Here is a 23,722-nt window from a genome sequence, read left to right as displayed (position 1 = left end):
GAATGTATTTTTCTTGTACATTTATAACAATTTCTCATTTTATTTTTTCCAAATGAAATTTGAAACATTTTTCTACAATAGTTCTTCCTTTCCTCTCCTTTATAAAAATGTTTCTTAAAACTTGAATCTCTATTACCTGTCTTTCAGTATGTCTGTATAACAACAATTGTTCTTTTCTAAAAGATGCTTAAAAGACCATGTTGGTTGTGTGGTTGCCTCTAAAAAAAACCAAATCCGCATTATCCCATGACAGTACATATCTCCACTACATAAGTGTTATTAACAGCCATATGTCCTTTCTCAAAAGCTCCTGGAAGAATATTCTGTTGCTGTCTAAAGCAAACTCTTAGGTGTCAAAGAAATTTTTTGTGTTTGAATGTTTCAGAAATACCACATTTGCAACTTGTTCTCCGGGAGTCTCAGCAGGAAGCTGTGCTGGTCACAGAAGATGCAGAACAGGTAATGATAAAGCAGCTGAAATAAAATAGGTCAAGGACTGGCCTTAAAACAGCTAAGCTGTCGTGGTCTTTTGTACCAATCCTCTTTGAAGGTTATTATTAACTGGATTAATGGTGAAAGACAGAAATAACTTCCAAATACAGCTTGTGCTGTGTTAGTAACAGACTGTGTTTCCCTTTGCCAACTGTGTGCATTTCTTGTGTCCTTCATCCATCCGGTCCGCATTTGTGCTACTTTAACTATTTGTTAAATAATAGTTAATAATAGCACATTTGTGCTATTTTCTACCTGTTGTGAGTTAGTTTTTCAGCAGAACTATGGGTCTCTGGAAATAAAATTCCAAAGGCTCGGCTGTCATTATATAAGATGCCTTTCAAACCATTCCCACTACCCTAATGGGCACTTGCTGACTGCCTGGGGAGCTGTGTGCTCTGTCAGTGGGGCGGGTGGGCACTGTCCTTGTGCTGCTCTGTCAGTGGGGATGGGTGGGCACTGTCATTGTGCTGCTCTGTCAGTGGGACGGGTGGGCACTGTCCTTGTGCTGCTCTGTCAGTGGGGATGGGTGGGCACTGTCCTTGTGCTGCTGCAGCGTCCTGCTGCAGGTGCCAGTGCAGTCAGCCTGTTGTTGGGCAGAATGCAGGGTTAGGAGCCTGCTGCTTGGCCTTCTGTTCAGCATGGGGAGATGACAGCCTCTGTGTGTCTGTACTGAGGCTTTGCTGTGAAACTGGTTGTTAGCTGAGAGCCAGGTCTGGCTCTCTGCAGCCTGCTCTATTGGCCCATCCTGTCCACAGGGGGAAGATTAATGCTGTGTTTTATCTAATACATTCCTCTCTATCAGAGGGTTTGTATATTACTGTGAAGTATTAAGGTAAAAGTTGCTATTTGGAACCAGAGAAGCATTTTGAGTCATTCATCCACCTTCCAAGTGCCTGCAAGCTGTGAGCTGGTAGATCAGTGGGAATGCACACACACCCACACACACAGGCTTTTCAAAGGCACATATAAGCATTTGAACTGTTTTCTACTGCCCCTTTATAGACAGTGGAAAAAACAGGTTCCTTAGCATATGACTCACCTGCAACAAGGTGAATGTTGAAAATGGGTCACTGAAAACAACCCTGGAATTGTCCATTTCCATGTCTTCATTACAAAAAGAGTCCAGCTAAATAGCTTGCATCTAAGTTTTTGCATTTGGACAGCTATTCCTATCATTTGTGCACCTGACCCATGGCTTTAGGCCAAGTAATATAGTTACCCAAACCGAGCTTAAGGCATCTAACAGTTAAAAGGTTCTTGTGGGGTTGTTGGTTTGTTTGTATGGTAGAGCATAGCATAACTTTATTGGGAAAGCTCCAGGTTCTTTATCTGCTGGAGCCGTGAGGCATAGGCACGTGACTTCTCACCTTCTCTGCCTGGGTGCTCAGTGAAAGGTTATGATGCTGTGGTTAGTGCCTTTGAGGGAGTGAAGATGGAAGAGAAACCATCTCAAGGTGGGAAGGAAGTTGTTTAGATCATTGCATCCGTTGATCTGCTGAGATATGTCTTAGTCTATTGCTTAACATCAAAATCAATCTCTTTTTCATTATTTATTTATTTATTTATTTTCATTAGGCTTCAGAGTTGTGTCCAAACTCCAATAGGTTTTACTTAGAGCTGGCAGAGCAGTAGACAGCTAAGAGAGCTGTCTCCTCATACCAGGATCCTGGCTCAAAGCTCAGTGTTTTCTCTTCATCCCACAGAATAAGAATATTGGTGCTGAGGCAAAATTGCAAGACCTGTGGACTGTGGAGGCTCCAGCCTCTTATGCAGACTGCTCTTCTTCTACAGGTAAGGACACAGAATAAGGCATGTGACAAGAAAATTGTGAAAATTTGAGGAGTTTCAGGGACAAATTTGAAGATTATTTAGAAGGAGGTACTCTGAGGTCAGAATCTAAAGATTATAATCTACAGAGGCAGAAAATATTTACATGAGGTAGAAGAGAACATTCTAATGTGGGATGGGTAGGATATACCAGAAGGGAAGAAAAAAGTGGTTGCTAATGTTAGAAAGAGAGAAGGGTTTGAAAGAGTGTGTTTGTAGATGCAAAGATTGATGTGTAAGGCACAGAAGAGGATTTAAGAACTGTGTGTTTCTCTGCAAGCCAGTAAATGTCTTTTTGTGTCTGGAATTCCATGCCACATCCCACATGGAAAAAAAAAAGCAGTCAAAAAAAATCTGTTACTGGTTCTCTTGTCTCTTTGCTCTTCATCCTTCTTCAGAGATCAGAGTGCTGTGTGCAGGTGATGCAGCAAACACGGGATTGCACAGAGCCATGCTACAGCTGCAGTGTCTGAATTACTGGTTGGACTTAAACCAAAACAGGATGTCTGTGCACTGCATAGACTCAAACTCTGGGTTGTTTTCTTCTGTACTTGGTTTGCTGCCCTTTTTTTTTTTAATTTTTTTTTGTCTTTTCTCACCTTCTATAGAAGCTCTGGTCCCATTTTTTTGTCCCTTCACTCTACCTACTGACTTTACCTGCAAATTGTTGCACTGATGGTGACAAGTGTTCCTTTTCTTACTAGGTGTGTTAGGAGAGCTGGTGAATTCTGAAATGCAAAGGCCTTTTGGTGACACTTCTGTGCTCTCTGAGGTACAAACGTAGTCCAAAACCCTTTTGGTCTCAGTATTGTATGCATTTGCAGATACAAAAACTTTAATTTAGTTTACAAGCCTCAAAGAGTTGTATCTTTTTAATCTCCTGTGACTTAAAGTGGTTGTTTCATTATGACAGCAGACTTTTTAAGAGCAGGTCTCCTTTCATGGTTCCCCATAAACTGTTTCTGCCCTCCAAGTCTTTACAGTGCAGCACATTGACTTATTGGTGGGCTGTTGATCCAAGCTGTCTGGGGAGGATTTGTGAGTGCTTTTCTTTTGTAATCTGGTTTGGGGGATGGGAAGAAACTTAAAAACAGTAATTTGGAAAAAGCCAAGCATTTGTTCCAGGTGCTTTGTCTAGTGCTTTCACTTTGGACGCAGATTGGAATATGAGTTTCTCTCCTGCTTCTTTGCCATGTTAAATGGACAGATTGAATAGGGGACAAAAACCTCCTTATTCAGAGGCTATGAATAGGAAGGCATGAAAATGTGAATGGTTAAGTACACTAGAGGTCTTGTTAGAATCACAGGAGAACTTAAACAGTTCAGAGTTAGACTATCTTGCAATCAAGAGAGAAGAGGGAAAAAAGGGAATAGGAAGTTGTTATGGGCTGATCCTGCAGCCAGAATCATGCTGCAACTTCAGAAACTGAAATTAGCAGAAGTGACCTGGGAAGTCATAGAATCACAGAATAGTTGGGGTTGGAAGGGACCTCTGGAGGTCACCGAGTCCACCCCCCACTGCCAAGACAGAGTCCCCTGTTATTAGCAGGACTTCCATTTATTGCAGAGGCCAGCTCGAGACGGTTACAGAGTATGGAAAGCAGATACTTCCAGAAGTGGCCCTTTCACAAGATTCAAAGGAAAAATGATGCCTACTATTTTCTTTTAGGCAAGAACAGATGGCTTTACCAATAGAAGCAAGCAGCTTACTGAGGAAGGTTGTCCACCTGGAATTCTGGACTATATTGCTGCGGAGAAACAGAAGGAGCTGTCAGTTTTGCTGCTGGAACTGAAAGAAGCCCAAGAAGAAATAACTCTTCTGAAAAGCCAGCTCAAGGGCCCCAGTGGCCAAACTTCTACAGGCAGCCAAACAGAAGCTAACCAGCTGGAAGAGAGTTCACAGATGCAGTGTCTGGACAGGGAGGAGCAGAAGGCTTCAGATACACAGAGTGTCTTATTACCGAAAAGAAACGGAAAAGCAGAAAATTTGCTTTCTTCAGGAAAATGGAATCAGCTTCCAAGATGAGCCTCGGGGAAGCCCTGGCACCTCTCAATCTCAAGAGCTGATCAAGCTACAAAACCAAATTACAGAACTGCAAATAATTCTGCAGAAATCAGAAGAATCCTTTAGGAAAGAACTAGGAGAAAAATGTGCAGAAATAAATAGGCTAAACCAGTTGGCTGAGGAATACAGGAAAAAAGGAGAGGATCCTGACAGTACATTTTGTGTTTTGACTGATGAACAAGATCAGCTCTTGTGTCAGGCCAAAGAACTTTCTACCATAACAGAACTGAAGGAGCAAGTGAAGCAACTGGAGGAAGAGCTAGCTCTTTCAGAAAAGCAGAGACTGTCAGACAGTCAAAGCAGCCTTCTAAGAGAGCAAATCCAGAGCCTTAAAAATGAATTTAAATCCAAGGATATAAAAATTGAAGCTTTGCAAAGGGACTTGGATGAAGCACAACTTCAGCTTTCTGACCAGGACATGCAACTAAAGGATCTGAGAAGCCAGGTTGAGACAAAGGAATGTGAAGTACTTGATCTAGGACAACTTTTGAAGAAGAATACAGCAGAGATGGAAGAGCTTTGCCGCAAGTTAACCTTAAAGGGACGCGAGGCAGCAAGCCTGGAACAGCTTGTTGCTGAGCACACCAGGTCTATAGAGAGCCTGCAACAAGCCTTGCAGCAAAAGGACCAACAGATGGCAGAGATCAGTGTCAGCATGTCTGAGAAAATGGTCCTGCTGAATGAAGAGAAATTTGCTCTAGGAAACGAGCTGAAGAGTCTTAAGGAGCAGACAAGTCTGTTATTAAAATCCCAGGAAGAAAAAGAACAGAACATAGGAGCAAAAGATACATGTCTGAAGTGTGGGGTATCCAAGCAGCAGAATGAGGCAGAAGCAGTGAGTAAAGAAAATGAGGAATTAGTAAATCAAGTTGAACTTCTGAGAAAAGAAAATGAGCAAGTAAAGCGGAAGCTGCAAGCAGTATTTGTGAACAGGAAGGAGCTTCTGAAGAAGGTAACCAGATTGGAGAATGAATTAGAACAACTGAGTAGAGAACAAAAATCAGAAACCTCAGTGGCTCAGGCAGCTGCAGGGGAGGAAGACCTGAGAAGCATGATCAGCAAAGAAATGGGTCTTGAAAACCAGCCCCATGAGGACTATCTAATTCAGCTGCTTTCTGAAAAGGAATCTGAGCTGCAGAGCATCCGGGAGGAAAAAGAAACTACTGAAGCACGACTGCAGGCAGTGATTGAGGAAATGAGGCAAAGCTTGCAAGATAGGGCAAACACTGCTTCAGTTAAAGATGAAGTCATGGAGCATCAGACAATTCCTGACAAAGTAACTGAAACCAATGAAAGCCCAGAAGATGATGAAGAAAATGAGAAACATAGTTCAGCAGGTACAAATCTGGAAAAAAAACAGAAGTCTGCTCTTGAAGAAAAGATTTCAGTTCTTGAACAAGAAAAAGAACAACTTCAAAAAAAACTTCAAGAAGCTCTCATATCTCGCAAAGACACTATAAAAAAGGCTCAAGAAAAAGACAGGCATCACAGAGAACAATTGAAACAGCAAAAAGATGATTACAACATCCTGCAAGAACAATTTGATCAGCAAAGCAAAGAGAAAGACAGTATCCAGGCTCAGCTCAGACAGCTCCAAGAGCAGAAAGGATCAGCAGAGAGTATTTTTAGGAGTCAAGGTGGGTTGGATTCTTCATGCATAGAAGCAGAAGATACAACAAATAACAAGCTTGTACAAGTTGCAGATATTTCTGAGGAAGAGTGGAAAAAACACCTTGACAAATTACAGATGGAGAAAGGGAAATTGGAATGTAGTGTCAGCCATATGCAAAGGGAGCTTGCTCACAAATCAGAATTAATCTTTGATTTGCAACAGCACATAGCACAGTTGTTTGTAGAGATAGAAGGGCTGAAGAGAACCTCTGACCAAGCTGAAGCTAAGGGAGCAAGTCTTCAGACAGAATTGGAGGAGAATCAAGGAAAAAATTCTGGAGTGGCCAGTCTGGAAGACTTGAAAATTCTTGTGCATCAAAAGGATGAAGAAATAGAATTTCTTAGCCAGCAGTTAAAGGAGAAAAGTGACACTCTCAATAATGTGCATGCACAGTTGCTGGAAAAAGAGGAATCAGTCCAAAGACTATGTAGTCAGTTGGAGGCTCAGGCAAAGCTGCATGAGGAGCAAAGCAAGCGACTACAAACAGAGATGCTTGAAATTCAGGAGAAGCAAGAGGACAATGCAGAAGCAGCTAAGCAGAAGAATCAAATGCAGAGAAAGTTGCAAGCAGCACTTATCTCCAGAAAAGAGGCACTAAAGGAGAGCAAATCTCTAAAAGAAGAGCTGGATAATGCTAAAATTACTATTGACAGTCTTTCTGTCAAGCTGACAAATATGGAAAGCCAAGTATGTGGCCATGTTAAAGAAACAGATACCTTAACAGAAAAGTTAGCGTGCATCACTCGAGAGCGAGAAAAACTTACTGCAGAAATTGATAAACTACTTGGAGAAAATCAGAATCTTGATGGATGCTGTAAAAACCTTACACTTACTCTGGATAGAGTTGTTCTAGAGAAGGAGAAGCTGGAGAAGGAGGTGGAATCATTGAAGAGCTTTCAAGCCACTGAGAGTTCTGAGTGGCAGGAGAAACACAAGGAGCTTCAAGGAGAATATGAAACTCTGCTGCAGTCATATGAGAATGTGAGTAATGAAGCTGAGCGAATTCAGCGTGTGTTGGAAACTGTTAGGCAGGAAAAGCAGGAAATTTTCATTCAGCTAAAAGGGGCTGAAGCAAAAAAACAGGAAACAGATAAGCAGCTACAAGAAGCTGAACAGGAGATTGATGAAATGAAGGAGAAAATGAGGAAATTTGCAAAATCAAAGCAACAAAAGATCCTGGAACTAGAGGAGGAGAATGAGAAGCTTAGAGCAGAGATGCATTTTACAAATGGAGAGCTGCACAGGACTGGAGAGAGCTTTACAAACACTAGTCTGAAAGAAGACCTGGAGTGCTCTAGGAGGGAGTGCCAGTCTCTTTCTACTCAGCTTGAGACAGTAATGGCTGAAAAGGAGTCTCTGAATCAAGAGATTGTGGACTTGAAGTGCCTTTTGCAGGTAACAGAGTCTGAGCTGAAGGAAAGCAGAGAACTTGCAGACAGGTATGTTGCCCAGCAGACAGCGGGGGAAGAAACTGATAAGGCAGTTGCCACACCATCACCAACAGAAGAGTCTGAAAATCAAGTGGATGTATCTTTTCAACCAGAGCCTTGTGCTGCAGAGCTGGAACAAGAGGCATTTGAAAGTGAGAGACCTTGTGAGGATCCTGGTCTCTACAGACAGCAAATAGCTGAGCTCACCAAGCGAATCACAGAGATGGAAGATAATAGAAGGGCTTTAGAGCACCAAATGGGAGAGAAAGTCCATGAAGTGAATGATTTGCAGGCTACGGTAGCAGAGATGGAGCAAAAGGTCCAAGAAGCCAGAGACGACCTCGTCAGAATGACAGCACTGAAGGATGCTCTAGAGGCTGAAAAGGATGACTTGGAAGAAAGGCTCATGAATCAGCTGGCAGAACTTAATGGAAGTATTGGAAACTATCAGCAAGATGCAACAGACTTACAAATCAAAAATGATCAACTGAGACATGAGCTTCAGACTTTGCAGAGAATGATGCACGAACTGGAGGAGGAGAAAAGTCAGATGGTAAGGGAGAAAAGCAAAGCAAATTCAGAAGAGCAAAAGGAATTTGTGGGAAAGCTAAAATACAATTGGAGAGGAGAAAGCAGCACACATATAAAGGAGCTTCAAGAACTGCTGAAACAGAAACAGCAGGAGATTAAGCAGCTGCAGAAGGACTGTATCAAAAGCCAGGAAAAGAACAGTAGTTTAGAAAGAACTATTAAAGCTCTGGAATTTCTGCAGAGTGAGACTCAGAAAGAGGTGGAAGCAGCCAAAGAAACTTCAGCTAAAGCAGTTGAAGACACCAAGAAAGCCCAGGCAGAGCTTGCTCACTGCAGAGTAGTGTTGGATGACACTCAGAGTGAGGCAGCAAGGGTTTTAGCTGAGAGTATCAAAGTGAAGGAAGAGTTACAAGCAAACAAAGAGCAAATTAAAATTCAAATTAAGGAAAAGGATGAAGACTTTGAGAGAAGACTGGAACAGGAAAAAGACAAGCACTCAAAGGAGATCAAAAACATGGAAGCAAAGCTGGCAAGATTGCAGAGAGAGAAGGACCATATGGAAACAACAGTTGGTGGTCTGCAGGACTCCTTGAAGACAAAGGATCAAGAAGCCAAGCAACTGGAAGGCAGTCTAAACAAAACACTAGCCCAGCTTGCAGCCTTCACCAGGAGCATGTCTTCCCTTCAGGATGATAGGGATAGAGTGATAGATGAATCAAAAACATGGGAGAAGAAATTCACTGAAACTATTCAAAAGAAGGAAGAAGAAATACATTGGAAAGAGGAAGCTTGTAATATGCTACAGGAACAGGTGAAACAAATGACCATGCGTGTAGAGGAACTTCAGACTCAGATATCCAGGTAAATAAGCTGTGTCAGGGGAGGTTTGTCAGGAAAAGGTTACTTTGCAGTTGTTATCTGCACAAGGACATGAGGTGGTCACTCTGGAATAGTCCTTCTTCACGTCCTTAGGATACCTGTGTTAAATCTGTTCTCTGTGACAAGCACTCACCATCTGATTACTCTCCAGAGTATTTCAAATTTCAGATTAATTAAAGAGTATTTTGCATGGAGTTTTTGCACTGAGAAGTCAAGAGAGCATTGGGATACATAGTTCCAGTTTAGTCCCAAAATAAATTTTGAGGGGAAGATGGAGCTGTGGAAACCTATCAAAATGTGTGTACAGCTGTGTATTTCCAAAATTCAAAACCGAACCATTCTTACATGAGTAAAATTGTTTTATTTTTATATATGTATATATATATATATACACGCTGTATACATCTTTGTATGATGAAGCATTAAATGGACATCAAAGGTACCAGAACAGCAATTTCATTGTGGGGCGGCATGGAGTTGCTTTTATTGTTAGCTACAATGGACGAGAGAAGTAATGTAATGACTGGGAGGTGATAACATTCAGTGTTTAAGTGAATACTTTTTTCAGTTTTGACATGAACAACTTTAAAAGAATATATTCCCCTGCCACCACCCCTTTAAGGCAGTAGTACAGTCAGAACTTTAAAAGATATCTTGAATTTTAAATTGAGAGATATTTCTAGCTTGCTTTCTTTAAATAAAACAAATTCTGTGGCTTTTCTAAATTAGTATAAGAACAGAGTTAGTGTGGTTTTAGATACTGAGATACTTTGTGGATTTTTGACCAACTTAATCTTTTCAGGCTGGAATGCAACAAGAAAGACTGGGAGGTTGATTGCAGGAAGGAGATTCAGCATCATCAAAAGACATGTGAACTGTTGCAGGAGGAAAAAAAAGAGCTTTTGGCTCAGCTTGAAGGGTCTCAGGAACTGTATGGCAAGTCTCAGAATGAACAGCAGGAACTGGAGTCTGAAATCAGCAGCCTAAGAGACCAGCTTGCTGACTTACAGAATTCCTTCACCAAATGTGAGCTGGCCAGGGAAGAGCTGGGGACTGTGGTCAAGCAACAAGAGATGAGTATCCAGAATTTTAAACTCAACGGTGAGCAGCTTCAAGCTGACCTGCAGGCTTCCAAGGACCTAACAAATAAGCTGCATGAAGAAATTAGTGCCAAAGAGCAAAAGATCATGAGTTTGCTGTCTGCTAAAGAAGAAGCAGTGATGGCTGCTCTAGCTGAATTACAACAGCAACATTCTGAAGAGATGAAAGAGTTGGAGTGTAGGCTAAATAAGGAGGAAGATAATAAAAAAGCCTTGGAAAATGAGAAGAACAAACTTCTTGACAAACTCAGTCATCTCACCGAAAAGATGAAGACAATCAGAGAAGAAAGTAAGCAGCAGAAGGCACAGCTGGACTCCTTCACCAAGTCCATGTCATCTCTGCAGGACGACCGAGACCGCATCCTGAGGGACTATAAGCAGCTCGAGGAACGGCATCTTGGTATAATCCTGGAAAAAGACCAGCTAATTCAAGAGGCTGCTGCTGAAAACAACAAGCTCAGGGAAGAAATTAGAAGTTTCCATAGCCAGATGGATGACCTCAACTCTGAGAATGCCAAGCTGAATGCAGAGTTGGTGCGCTACAGAGAAGACCTTAACCAAGTGATTTCAATAAAGGACTCTCAACAGAAGCAACTTCTCAAAACACAGCTTCAGCGGATCCAGACTCTGGAAAATGAGAAGGCAACCATGGAAACACAGCTGAAAGAGTCAGAGCATACTCAGGATGATCTCAGGAAGTGCATGGAAGCCTTAAGAGAGGATAAAGTCAGTATGTCTCAAGAGATTGACACTCTCATGTCCTCTCTGTCGCGGGTGCAGAGTGAGATGGCAGCATTACATGAGGGGAGTCCCATCGTGGAGTGTCAAGCAGAACTGAAGGCTCGAGAGAAAGAGGTACAACAACTGAGTCATGAGCTTTCCCTCTCCCAGAAAAGAATAAGAGAACTTGAGGGGGAACTAGAATGTGTTCAGAGGGATGCAGCCAAGAGAGTGGGAGAGGCTGAGGACAGGCTTCGGAAGGAACTGAAGCATCTGCATCATGATGCAGGGATAATGAGGAACGAAACTGAGACAGCTGAAGAGAGAGTAGCAGAGTTGGCACGGGACTTGATGGAAATGGAACAGAAATTGCTTGAAGTCACAGATGAAAACAAAGATCTCAGAGCTCAAATTCAGTCTTTTGGGAGGTCCATGAGCTCTCTTCAGGATAGCCGAGACCAGGCCAATGAAGAGCTTCATCTTTTGAAACAGAAATATTCTACAGACTTAGAGGAACAAAAGAGTCTAGTGCAGACTCTTCAGAAACAGATGGGTCAACTACAAGAGGAGCAACGTTCCACTGTCAGGGACCGAGATATGGTCAGGTCTGAGCTGACAGAACTGCAGAAGGCTATTGATGAAAGAGGTCTCTTGGCCCAGATTGAGGAACTTAATCAGCAGCTCAGAGCTAAAGATGATGAGCTTCTCCACTTGTCTTTGGAATTGGAAGGCTCTTCCAACCAAGTCAAATCTTTCTCCAAGGCTATGGCAAGCCTGCAGAATGACCGAGACCGTCTGCTGAATGAATTGGACAAAACACGTAAGATCGAAGAAGTGAAACAACAAGCAGAAGGGAGCATCTCCACCACTGCTTTGGAAGTGCAGAGTCTGAAGAAGGCACTGGCCTCCTTACAGGGTGACAGAGACAGAGTAGTAAGTCCATGGTCTCTCTTCCTGCTCTTACTTTAAGCACCAGAGGAGGTTTGGATCTTCAAGTCTTAAAATTCAGCACACTTAGGTCTGATAATTGCAATGTGATGCATAGATCAGGCTGCATCTTCATGGAATCACAGAATAGTTGAGATTCAAAGGGTCTTCTGGAGATCTTCTAGAGATCTTCTAGTCCAACCCCCATGCACAAACAAGGCTTGCTGGAATAGGTTGCTTGTACAATGTCCTGTTGGATTTTGAATATCTCCATCAGTAGACATTCCACAGCTTCTCTGACCAACCTGTTTTTTCATGTATCTGGAAATGGTTTCCAGAATTAGTTTCTCCCTCACATTCCCAGGGATGGAGATGAGGCTGACCAGACTGCAGGTTCACAATTCTCCTTTCTTGCCCTTCTTGTAGGTAGGGATGACATTTGCTTTCTTACAGTCTTCAGGAACCTCTTGGGTCACCGTGACCTTTCAAAGGTAATGGAGTCACCTCCCAATGACCTTAGCATTTGTGGGCATGCTCCATCAGACCCCATGAATCTGGTATGGGCCATCTGTATTATTTTCTCTGGCATGGAGGCTGTGATTCCATTGTTAACTTCCAAGGGTGGTTTCTCTGTTAGCTTGGTTTAAAATATGAAATCATGGAAATAAGGTCCCTGTTAACCTGCATAATTCACATCTGTGTCAGCTCATTTGATTTGCCTTCGATTTCTAAGAGACTAGAACAAAGGCTTGAGTTTCCTCCTCCTCTTGGCAGCTGACTTTTAAAGCAGGTGCAAGCCATTGCAGATTCCTTTTGACATTCTTGCCTGCACACTGGATGTGTCTGTGTTTGTATAGTCTCTGGCACAGTGCAGCCCAGCAAGTTCCAGAGTTCTCCTTGCTAGTCAGAAGACAAACTTTGACAGTCATGTCCCAGTGCCACTCATTGAGCGCTGTCCTGTCTCCAGAGTCAGCCATGTCTTCTTGTCTTCAAAAACAATTGCAGTGATGCATGTGTAACAACAACTTATTTCTAATTATAGCCTGACTGGAATTGGAGAGCCAAAAGGATTTTACTTATCAGTTTCCTGGTTTACAGTAAATACCAACTTCAGGAGTTACGCTAAACCAGCTCCTTCTGTGTCACTTAGTTTTCCTCTGAACAAGATGATTATTACTGTAGTCTGGAGTATTTTTGTTAATGTATTTTACATCTTCACGGGAGGGCTCAAAACTCACTGTCCTCATTACCAATAGAATTGTCTGAGTGCATTTTTCTGAGCAGTTTTTAGTACACTGCTGTATTTGATGATTCCGTTTTTAGTTCCTCTGTCATCCAAATGTGACCCTTTTCTCCCTTCAGACACCACAGTAAGAAATGCTCTTAAACAGTTCTAAGTAATAAACCTGATGCTTGCTCAGCTGTCACATAATGATGTTTCTCTTGAATTCCAGGTAAGAGAGCTGGAGAACCTGCAGCAGCAATACATCCTTGTTGGGGTGGAAGCTGCTGAGAATTCTCGCTTAAAGGCACAGCTGCAGCAGTGGGAGCAAGAGGCAGACAAACAGATTCGTCTGCAAGAGCAGCTGAGGCAGGAAGGAGCTGTGTACCAGCAGGAGCTCCAGCAGCTCAGGTGAGCTGTCTGTCTGCTTCCTGCCTTGGCCAGGTTGCAGATGTGTTTGTTTCTCTCAAAGAGTGGTTGTGGGCCGGGGTGGAGGGAATGCTGAGAGCCTCACCTGACACAGGTGACACTGAGCACCCTGCCCTGGCCAGGAGAGGACAAAGGATTCCCTCGCCCAGCTTCTGCCTCAGAATTACAGCCCAGCAGCTTGGAGGTCAATGCCTGTGTGAAATAGATCAGGAATGTTTTTGTTTTTATTTCCTTCATCCAGCAGTGGTCAGTATCATCTGTTGGAGAGGAAACTGAGGCTGTTTCTTGTATTGGAACTTAAGTATATGATCACAGTACTCTCCATTCCAGGCTGCTGCTGAACACCCTTTATTATCCCACTAGCATAGTTTAGAGCATACTAATTTTGTATGGCTGTCTAATCCTATATTTCACTTGTTCTATGTCTTCTAGTTTGTTCTTCTTAACTCTGTAATTCGAGTCTAGTAAAATTGTCTTCTCCAACTGGACTAAAACTAGTCAGACAAATATGCTCTGTTCTGAAAACAGGGGGAAATGCTTTCAGATATTTCAGAGATCCATTTAAGAATGCCTGAGGCTGGAATGAAAAGGGTGGGATTTTCTTTGTGAAAAGGTCTATGGCTTATCTTTGTCCAGAGTGATATAAAAACTTGTAGTTCTCTCCCTCCCCCCTACCCCCACTCTGACCCTCAAATTAACACTGCAGATCTCATAAAGTTTGAAGCATCTTACAAATTTTATTTATCCTGACAAAAGAACAGGAGGTTTATTTCCTGTGCAGCTTTTACACTGTACATGAAGTGCTGGCCTCAGGTTGGTGTCGTACTGTGGGTCTGGTGCACATATGACCGTGCAGCGACGTTATTATGGGGACAAGTGGCATTGGTAGTGACTTCCTTGACAAAACACTGTACAGTGAGATCAAAACAATGTCCAGAAACACAGAAAATGTGAAAAAGTCACCCTAGGACAGCATGGAACAATCCAAAGGGTTCAACCAAATACAGAAAACTTCCTTAAACCTGCTTTTAAGGTTCCTGTACTTAAGTGTGTTGTTTTGGCTTGACTTGGTTATAAAACTTAGTGTTTAGCATGAGGTGATGGTTGAATCACCCTTGGCTCATTCTTAGCTGGATACCTGGTCATCGTACTGGCAACTTCCTTGTAACTTCCCTTGTTTATGCTGGGCAGACAGGAGAAGAACACCTGGGAAAAGCAGAGCAGCAGCATGAAGGAGCAGTACCTGATGGCCATTGCAGAGAAGGACAAGGAGCTGAGCCATTTACAAAGGATCACACAGGAAATGAGGCTGCCCTTCAGCAAGGCTCAAGCCATAGAGGAACAGCACCAAAGCAAGGTGGGTGGAAAGATACAGATTCTTTACTGGAAATGTGAAGCTTGAAACTTAACCAGAAGAGCATGTGTTGCCTGTATCCAGCTCCTGCAGACTGCAACACTGGATGTGGTTGTGAGGCCTCCAAAGATAATACCAATAGTCTAACTTGCATCACTGAAAGTTGTAGAAATTATGGCATACCCTTAAGTGCTCTTCATTTAAGTTCCTGGTTTCCAGTGTTTCAAGAAAGAGGATAAAAGAGACAGGGCTTCCTAGGCACCTTGGGTCCTTTGGAGCAGCATGGAACTTCTCAGATGTGTATTCTGACTGGTTTAGAATTGCCCTCTTACACTGTCTTTGAATCTAAGATTTTCTGTCTTAGTTCTCATTTTAATGTCGGATCTTCATTTTTAAGTTTTCCATTGAATTTTTCTTGCTGTTTTTACTGTAACAGTGATCTACAATCCTGGTTCAAGCCCAGAGAGGCTGAGGCTTGAACACTGCACCTTCTCTCTTATTCCCCCTGTATACAGTCCTAAAAGTGGAGTGGAATGTGTTTGGTATTTTGTTTGTGTAGGGAAGGCTGCATGCACAGTGCAGTGCATCAGAGCCAAGACAGAACTCTCCCACCCATGTCTGCAATGTCCCAGTGGTTTATGTCAGTGGAGGGGGCAGCAAATCTCCTTTATCCCTTTGATACACCCATGCATATATGCAAAGAAAAAGCTTGAACAATGTTCATGTGAGGCTTTCCAGGAGGATTCTTCAGTGCTGGCCTTCTGGTCTTTGTTGATTAGATCAGTGGGGACATTACTTTAGGTTTTTGTTTGTTTTTTCTTTTCTCATTCATGTGCCTTTTTTTTTTCTTCCTGTGTTGCAAACAGCTTTAAGACAACTTTTGAGCAGGACCCATCATATGTGCAAGTTTGGTGATCTTTCCTGACTGTTTGTGTTTTCAGATGGCTTTTAGGATATTTCTGTTTATTCCCCATTTGCTCTTTTGCCTGAGCAGATCAAGTTCCAGGTCTAGGAATAATGTTAGGTTTGACCTTGGAATACTGAAAAGAGAGGAGAAACACAAGAGTGAGTTGTCACATCAGCAATATATTTTTCATTGTTCTTTCCTTGGCAGATTTCTCCAGAACTCCTGAAAGGGGACTTTTCAAGCTTAGAAGCAGAGATGAAACACCTCCAGGCCCAGCTAAGTGACAGTCTGAAAGAACTGCACCAGAAAGAGCTCAGAATTCAGCAGTTAAACAGCAAGGTACTGATATGTCTTATACTTGCTTGCAGTCAGGGACAAGGAATGTGGGGAGGGTTTGGCTGGAATAGGGCTCAGGAAGCAGGAATTAATCTGTCCCTGCAGGCATTCAATGAAGTAACACAAAATCAGAAATACATCTCTCAGAAAAGCAGTGTTAGAATCACAGTGCTGGATTCACTGCTGCTGAACAGGGCTGGCACTGCAGCAGAGCCCATGGCCCACGTCCCGCACTGCTCTCCTCAGTGAGCAGCAGTGAGAGCCAGAGCTCTGCAGAGAAGCCGTGAGGGGGACAGCTGTTCTGGATGGACCAGGAGGACATCCAGGCCCCAGGCAGATCCCATCCAGCAGGCTCAGGGACAGGGTCTGAACCAGCAGCTTCTCTGCCACTGCTGTTTAGTGCCCTTTCTCCCAGGAGACCAAAGGGAGAAGGGAGGAGAGAAGAAGGCAGGGGAGGAAAAAAAGAGGTGACAGAAGGGGAGAGGGGAGGAGAGAGGACAGATGGAGGACAGATGGAGAGGACAGTGGGGGAAAGAAGTTGAATGGGGGAGATGAAGGCCAAAGGGACCAGAGAGCGAGACCGTATGAAGAAAGTTGTTTACAGGTTCCATGTCTGTTGTCAGGAGCACTTTCTAGTCTCCTGCTTTCTGGGCTGCTGAAGGAAGTCCCTCCTTGGGAAGGCAAGCTTGTCATCTTCACTTCTGCCTGCCAGCTTGAAACACTTCCTGTATTTCAGTACAGAATCACAATCGGCCAATTCCCACACTGAAATGGAAGACTCAGAATTTATTCATCTTCAGAAAGTGAGCTGTGTTCAAGGAGAAAGTGAGAATATAAAATAATAATTCACTGATGATATTTCTGAAAGGTTTAGGTCAATATCAGCACTTCAGAAATCTTTTTCTGGATATGTAGTATTCTGTACATCTCTTTGATGTTTTGAGACTCCTGTTGCAGAAACCTTTGCCACAGGCTACTCTTGGAGATTGTCACTGATCTTTTGACATTAGTGATGGGCAGCGTGGCAGTTATATGTTCTCAAGAGATCTCTTACCCTCATTTAGACAGAGAACAATTTTGCTTTCACAAAATCAATTTCTTTGCTTGCTGATTGTATTCTCTTCTCAGCTATCTCAGGTTTTTGAGGAGAAAAATGCCCTCTCCCTCCAGCTCCGAGGGAGCAGTCGGAGCACCTGTGAGAGCCACCAGCACTACAGCGAGGTCCTGAACCGCTGCCTGGTGCTCGAGAGGCAGCTCCAGGAGCTGCAGGCTGCAGACAAGAGCATGGTAAGGGCGCTGGGCTTGCTGCACAGCAGGGAAAGCTCACTTCAAGTGGCTCTGTGAACTGTCCAGCATTGTAGTGGCTGTGTGTCCTCTTGATTCAGTGCAGTTTGCAGTATGTTCCTGTGTTCTTTCAGGAGCTGTTTGCAACAGACGCAGCTCCAGGAGCACCCCAAGAAAAGAATGAGTCACAGAGAGGCACTTACACACCTGAACTGCAGGAGCTGCAGCTGAGGTAAAGAAAGTGTGAGAAAACGGGGGTGGGGATGTTGGTCCTGATGGAGGCCTTGAGGCTAGTGATGAGCCTGATGCCTTTACTCTGCACCAGAGTGTTGAGAAAACTCAGTCCCACACTAGGATCTTGTGGACTTGGAGGAGCTGTTGTATGCACTTACTACCTGTCATTAGTTATCTCTTTGGATTAGAGCTTCAAGAACCACAAAGATAACATACAGCAGCAATGTCAGCCAAACCAGCATCTTCGATCTGGTAGGCTGCATCCTCAGTAGCTGCTGAAGTATATAAATGGTCCTGGTCTCAGAGTTGTAGCCTGAGATTGTGTCTGGAATTGAGATGTAGCACAGGATTCCTTGTAACCTTCTGAAACTAAGATCTAGCACATGATTCCTCAAACCCTTTCAAAATAATTTTCAGAAGGTGGAGCCATGGTGACAGAGTCAAGGAACTCCTTCCTGATGTGAAACTGAAGCTTCAAGAGATTTATCTTCTCTCATGTTTTCCAAATAGTTTATATATAGTAAAGGTGACTAAGTCTCCTCTGTGAGCTGGGAGGTAATTTGAGTCTGTTCACACACTGCATCAGTGAATACAATAGAAACACAATGGTCCATGATTTGGGCCTTTTTGGCATATGCTCTGTTACTTTCTGACAGGTTGTCTGAAACAGAACACTTGCATAGCAGCACAAAGCAGGATATGAAGTATTTGGAGGAGCAGCTGGAGGAAGAGCGGGACCGTCGTCTTGCTGCAGAGGAGGCGCTTTTTGCAGCACAGGATCAGATCAGGAGGTGAGACAGCTTGAGCAAAGGAACACTATCACCACAGAAGTGTGCTGGTTCTATCTGTTTTTCATATGCACTTCATCATATCCCTCTGTCAAATGGCACTGGTGGCACAGAGACAGCTACTGTGTCTGTGGCAGAGTCACAGAAAGGTTGAGGATGGGGGTCCAGAGGGGTTGAGGGGCCTCCAAAGACCATGTGACCCAGCCCCTGCTCAGCCTAGATCCAGTTGCCCAGGACCATGTCCAGATGGCTGTTGAATATCTCCAAAGAGGAAGACATCACAACCTCCCTGGGCTACTGTTCCTTCAATTGTAGGCAGATAGGATGAGACAAATGATTAGACATGAAGACAACTTCTGTCTAGAAATTAGATGCCAACTTGCTCGATTAGTTAAATTAACTACTGGAAAATACAATTTGGAGGCTGAGAATTGGGTGCAGGCTGAAGAGGGGTTCTCATACTTCCAGGGGATTTGTCTGCTCAGTAAGCACCCATCTGTCATGGCTAAAACAGTTTTGACTTGAAGAATGTCACTCATTTTTAATGTGTTGCCAATTAACATAAACTTTTCATTAATTTGGTTATTGAGAAACAATTAAATACTTAGGAGAAAGGACTTTTGTCCACTTTTCCCAGGCTTAGTTTCAGCCTAGCCCCCTGTCCTGCCCCGTGCCCACTATGCAGCACTGCAGTCTGCACTGCACAGGGCTCTGCCCATCTCAGGGCACTGCATAGATGCCCTGAGACTCAGCAGAGCAAAGGCAGCTGATCTGGACTAGATGTTGGGATTAGGATGCAGTGAGCAGCAGGTTCAAAATGCTTGATTCTCCTCATTGACGATGGAGGGCGTTTTAGCACATGACCTGATTGTAGGCACATGTGCTGTGCATTTCCTGGTAGTTCAAATAACTGGAGTTATGGACTAGTGGAGTCTTTTACAGGAAAGCAATGCCTTTCTTGTGACACACTTGCTGATTTAGCCAAAAAATAATGGTCTGTATGGAAGAACTCTGGATGAAGTTCCCTGGTAATTGCTACAAGGTTTGGACACCTATAGCTCCTTCTGGCATTAAAGTCTATAAAAGCCTTCTGCAGCTGATCTCACTAATAAACCATAGCCCGAGGATGTGACTACTGCCTCTATCACTAGAAAATAGGAAGAACCAGCACTATTGCAGCCAGAGCTAGCTTCCAAAATAATTTCATAGAATTTAAAGCATACAGGTTTATTATCTGCCCTGGCTTCTTTCAAGTCACACTATAAAATTTCACTTGAAAGGAAGAAAGACTCCTGCTAGCTGGGCCACCCTGTTCTTTTGCTCAGTGTGAGCTCAGGAGGCATGAGACCTGTTCAAATGGAACCAGCTCTTGGCAAGTGAAACCAGGGTTTGCTTGCAGGGGTTGTTTCATTTTTTGAGAAATACCTTCTTTCCTAAGCTTGGTTACAGTGTTGATTTGGGACATCATAATAAAAAACTGAATTTAATTTCATATTTGTTATGGCAGGTTGCAGTCAAGTGAGTGGTCATCTTCCTTAAGTGCCAGCATTGATATGACTCCAGGTCACGAGCAGTCCTTGCTGATCGACTCCACGGATAATAATTCCAGCAGAGTAAGAATTTAACATTCACAGCTGTCAATTATGTGAGCCCCAGAAAGAAACTGTGAACCTACAGCACTTCAGTTCCTCTGTAGACACACATAAATCAGTCAGGGACTGTGTAGTTTTCTGCTCTCACCATGCTGGAAACAAAACTGGCTGGGGCTGGTTCATGGACAGCCTGCAGAGAGCAGGGGAAGGGGAACATTTCATGAGGATTGCCCTGGTGTTAGGATCTGACAGTGGAGCCATTTGGGGAAAGTTTATGCTCATTAACTTAAACAAACCTATCTCCATGGTCTGTAGAGTTCTGAACAAAGGCAGCTGGGGCCACAGCCATTCCTTGTAGTGACTGCTCTCTCTTTTCTCTTCCAGAGCCGGTGTACTCCTGGACTGCGACGCCTGTTACGCTCTCTCTTCCGCTCCCGGGCCCACTTGCCCCTGCTGGTGGCCACGTATCTGCTTGCTCTCCATGTCCTGCTCTTCCTGTGCTTCACAGGCCACCTGTGAATAGGAGTGACAGCTTTTCCTCAGCCTCAGCCCTGTGCATGCTGAGGGCCTGCACGACCTCGCAGAAGGACAGCACTTGTCCCAGCTGCAGCCTTTCCCAAACCAGCCCTGAAGCAGCAGCTGCACCCAGCCCCTGCTGTCAGTGCTGGTGGTGGGGAACTGCTCCCAGGAGATCTGCCCTTCCCTTGGTGTTTCTATGTGAGCGGTTCGTTTTCTGAGCCAGGGTTGTGCTGCAAGCCTCAAGGACAGCATCTGTTCCTGTACCTGGGAGCAGTACCACTCATTTTAGATAGTATTGTGCTGCAGTAGGAATAAGAAAAACACTCTTGAGTTGCTGCAGTACTTCAGCACGTCTAAAACTGCACAATCTTCCCTCTCTTAGGCTGAATCCATAAGTGGGGTTGGGGGAACATTGTAGCTGGATATAAAAGAATTGTCTTCCCTTTCTTCCACCCCTTAGATTTGCTCCATGGCTCAGAGCTGTCTGAAATGCATATCCTAAGGAAGTTATGGGCACTTTAAGGAATGTGAATTTTAAAATCATGTTTCCTGCTCAGTTGCATCTCCTGTTGAAGACGGGCCAAAATTAGTATATCTGGCCCTCGTGAGCATTCCATTTAAAATCAGTCATATGTCTGCCCTGACAAGTCTGTAAAATAATGCCAGTAGTTTAGTTATTTCAAATGAATAGGAAACATGAAACCTTTTAGCTCTTAAGTTAAAAATCCTCCTATTTATAGCATTTGTGCACCTCTTATGATGGAAGGTGCTGCCTTACCTCTTGTAGAGCAGCCCTGCTCCTGCCTTCTCATCCACTAAATACTCGTCACGAGACTGAACCTGCACAGGCTGTGTTGAAGGGGTCCATAATATGCTGTGTGGGCCCAAAGCAAACGCAAAAACTCCAGAAATAAACTCTCTCCCTTGTGCTGAGGAAGGAGCCAGAGTTCTAAAACCTGGTTTTAGAACCCTCTGGTGTAGAAAGCTGGTGCTGGTGTTTGGGCGTGTTTGGGCATGTTTGGACCCAAATCAAATGATGCAAATGGACTGAATCTTTTATGATGTATGGAAATATGGATATATTTCCATTTGTTTTCTAAAAACCTCCTGAATTTGAGACTGCCCTCTTCCAAAAGGAGGATGTTGAATGCAAAGGAAGTTCAGTGGCGTTCGCTGCCAGATCCTGAGTGGTCGTTTCATTCAGAGTACTGACCAGGAGAATCCTATCTGCCTCTCAGTAGAGCATTAACAGTCGCATTTTTCCTATGGGAAAGAGGTAGTTCTTTTAGATATTGGTAGTAAACTAAGCTGCTCTAGCCAGTGCAGAATGCCTATTTGAGGGTGGATTGATTTCACTGGTAGCTAAACCAGCTGGATCTCTGGCAGGTCCAGAGCACTGGCACTAGATATCCTCTTGTGGACTGTCTGTGATTATCAGTGTGAACTTCCTCTAACTATGTCAAATTCAATGACCGAATAGTTTGTCTATAGCTTCCTGGGATATGAACTCCTGTATGTATAATAAAGTTTATTTTTCAGATGGAGTTTTTGTAACATTGCCGTGTAACTGCAAGTGGAGGCTGTAGTGCTGCTGTATCAGCACACCTTGTGTGGGGCACGGTGGGACTGCAGGTCTCCTTTGTGTGCACTGCCTTGTGTGATTGTTGCAGAAGCTGTTTCTTTATACAATGTGAATGCCTAGGTGATGACCTTTCTTCCCTATCTCACCTCTTGTTCAGCCTTTTTTGGCTGACAGAATAAGGAAATAGCACCTGAATGGGCAATGTCTCATGGCAGGGATGTGTGGAACTAATGATTTTAAGATCCCTTCCAACCCAGACCATTGCATGCATCGTGAAAGCGATTCCAGTAAAACAATACCTACTTGGGTTTGTGTTTCCACATTAGCCTGAACGCTGCACCTTGTTAGAGTTGTACCCCAGGACAGATAGAGAAGTTGGCAACAGTGAGCTCGAACATGCTGGTCATTCAGATGGGACAGTTCAACTGCCCCAACTTTCTGTAGCCAAAAACAGGTACCCTTGTTCATAGTCACTTCTACAGTCCCCTACCACTGCTGGAACAAAAGCCAGCAGTGGGCTGTTGTAAGGCTGTAGATAATGTTTCCACTGTGTTTAACAGGAGCAAGGATTGTAAGCAAAGTATGTTTCCTTAAAGCCCATGCATTTTTTCCTGAACCAAAGAAAGGCATGATTCTGATGCCTTGGATACATTTAAATGTTTTGTACCTACAGACAGAAGAGTTATAGCTTAGATTAAATATAGGAATAAAACCTCAAAAGGATCTTGTGGTCTGTTAAGCATAGTCTGACTGAACAGCTTTGTGGTTTGACCTGATGAAAGATGGGGCCTTTTAGCTGATGGTTCCTGTCTCAAACATTTCAACACTTTGTTTCTTGTCCAATAGACCTGCCCTGCCTTGATTTTTGATCTATCTTCAATAAAGGCTGAGAAGGAAGGTCAGCCAACAAAGCTGTGCTCTGTCATCCTCGGACACCCACGCCAGTTCAGCAGCACCACTGAGGCTGGGACAGGTCTGGTTATGTGCCAGGAAGAAGGCAGCATCAGGGGTGTAGGGAGGGCTGGGTACAAGTTACTGCATGGAACTCTAAAGGGGTCCCTCCTGATCCTCTCGGCTCCCTTTACAGGACAGCTGTGAGGATCTGGGAATGGCAGACAAAGCTCATGATGAGGTGTGAGGAACCTGTGCAGGTGCCCTCACCCTGGGCAGATCAACCCACCCCTGATAATGAGAGCTGCATTAAGGCCAGTGCTGAGGAGAAACAACAGAGGGTGCAATCACAGGTAAGTTGCTCCTGAGCACAATGAAAGCACCCCTGTGCTAGACTCTTTTCAGGCGTGCTTGCTGCCCCCCAGGAGCCCGAGACACAGATGTCACTGGACAGCTGACTTCAGTTCAGTGCAGCCTTTGGACTGTGCGCACTCTGGTTTTCTCATGTGGGTACTGGTGTTGCTGCTACAAGAAGCCCAAGTTTGATCAAAGCAGTTTTCAGGCCCCGGGGCAGAATGGGAAAAGGTTCAGGAGCACAGTTAGTATTCTCCTCAAGCCCCCAAGTAGTGGCGAGAGATATTGAAAATAAAAGGCATGCTCAAGACGTGGCTCCAGAATTTGTGCCTCCACCAGGTTTTTATACCCATCTGAGACTCTTCTTTAAAACACAAGTGTGCTGGGATCTGATGGGCTCCAGTGTGCTGATGGGGGAACCGTGTGTCTGCACTGCATTGGTGTTTCAGGGCAGAGGCAGCCTGCAGGGGAACTGCAGCCCTGGGGCCAGCTCTGGGACTCACGACTTGAGCAGAGCTGGGGGCTGGGGTGCAGGAAGTGAAAAGTGCTGAAGTTAAAACAGGAACTCAGAGCAGACACAGGCC

At 44.0% G+C, this 23,722-nt stretch overlaps 1 protein-coding gene across 1 annotated transcript in view; it reads left to right on the top strand.

The window, feature by feature from the left end:
- LOC115909854 (golgin subfamily B member 1-like) overlaps positions 1-21,855 on the top strand; it is a 40,051-nt gene extending 18,196 nt beyond the window's left edge. The window contains 14 exon segments of the mRNA XM_030959531.1: positions 386-459; positions 2,199-2,286; positions 3,027-3,094; positions 3,992-4,272; positions 4,274-8,881; positions 9,702-11,652; positions 13,101-13,279; positions 14,489-14,654; positions 15,766-15,897; positions 17,023-17,181; positions 17,313-17,410; positions 18,069-18,203; positions 19,708-19,813; positions 20,177-21,855. Of these exon segments, the coding sequence (XP_030815391.1) occupies positions 386-459; positions 2,199-2,286; positions 3,027-3,094; positions 3,992-4,272; positions 4,274-8,881; positions 9,702-11,652; positions 13,101-13,279; positions 14,489-14,654; positions 15,766-15,897; positions 17,023-17,181; positions 17,313-17,410; positions 18,069-18,203; positions 19,708-19,813; positions 20,177-20,311 (8,180 nt within the window). The 3' untranslated portion in view covers positions 20,312-21,855.
- Positions 21,856-23,722: the final 1,867 nt, after the last annotated feature.

The sequence above is a fragment of the Camarhynchus parvulus genome, chromosome 1A (assembly GCF_901933205.1).
Source record: "Camarhynchus parvulus chromosome 1A, STF_HiC, whole genome shotgun sequence".
In the NCBI taxonomy this organism is placed as follows: Eukaryota; Metazoa; Chordata; class Aves; order Passeriformes; family Thraupidae; genus Camarhynchus; species Camarhynchus parvulus.
This window is presented reverse-complemented; position numbering and strand designations above follow the sequence as displayed.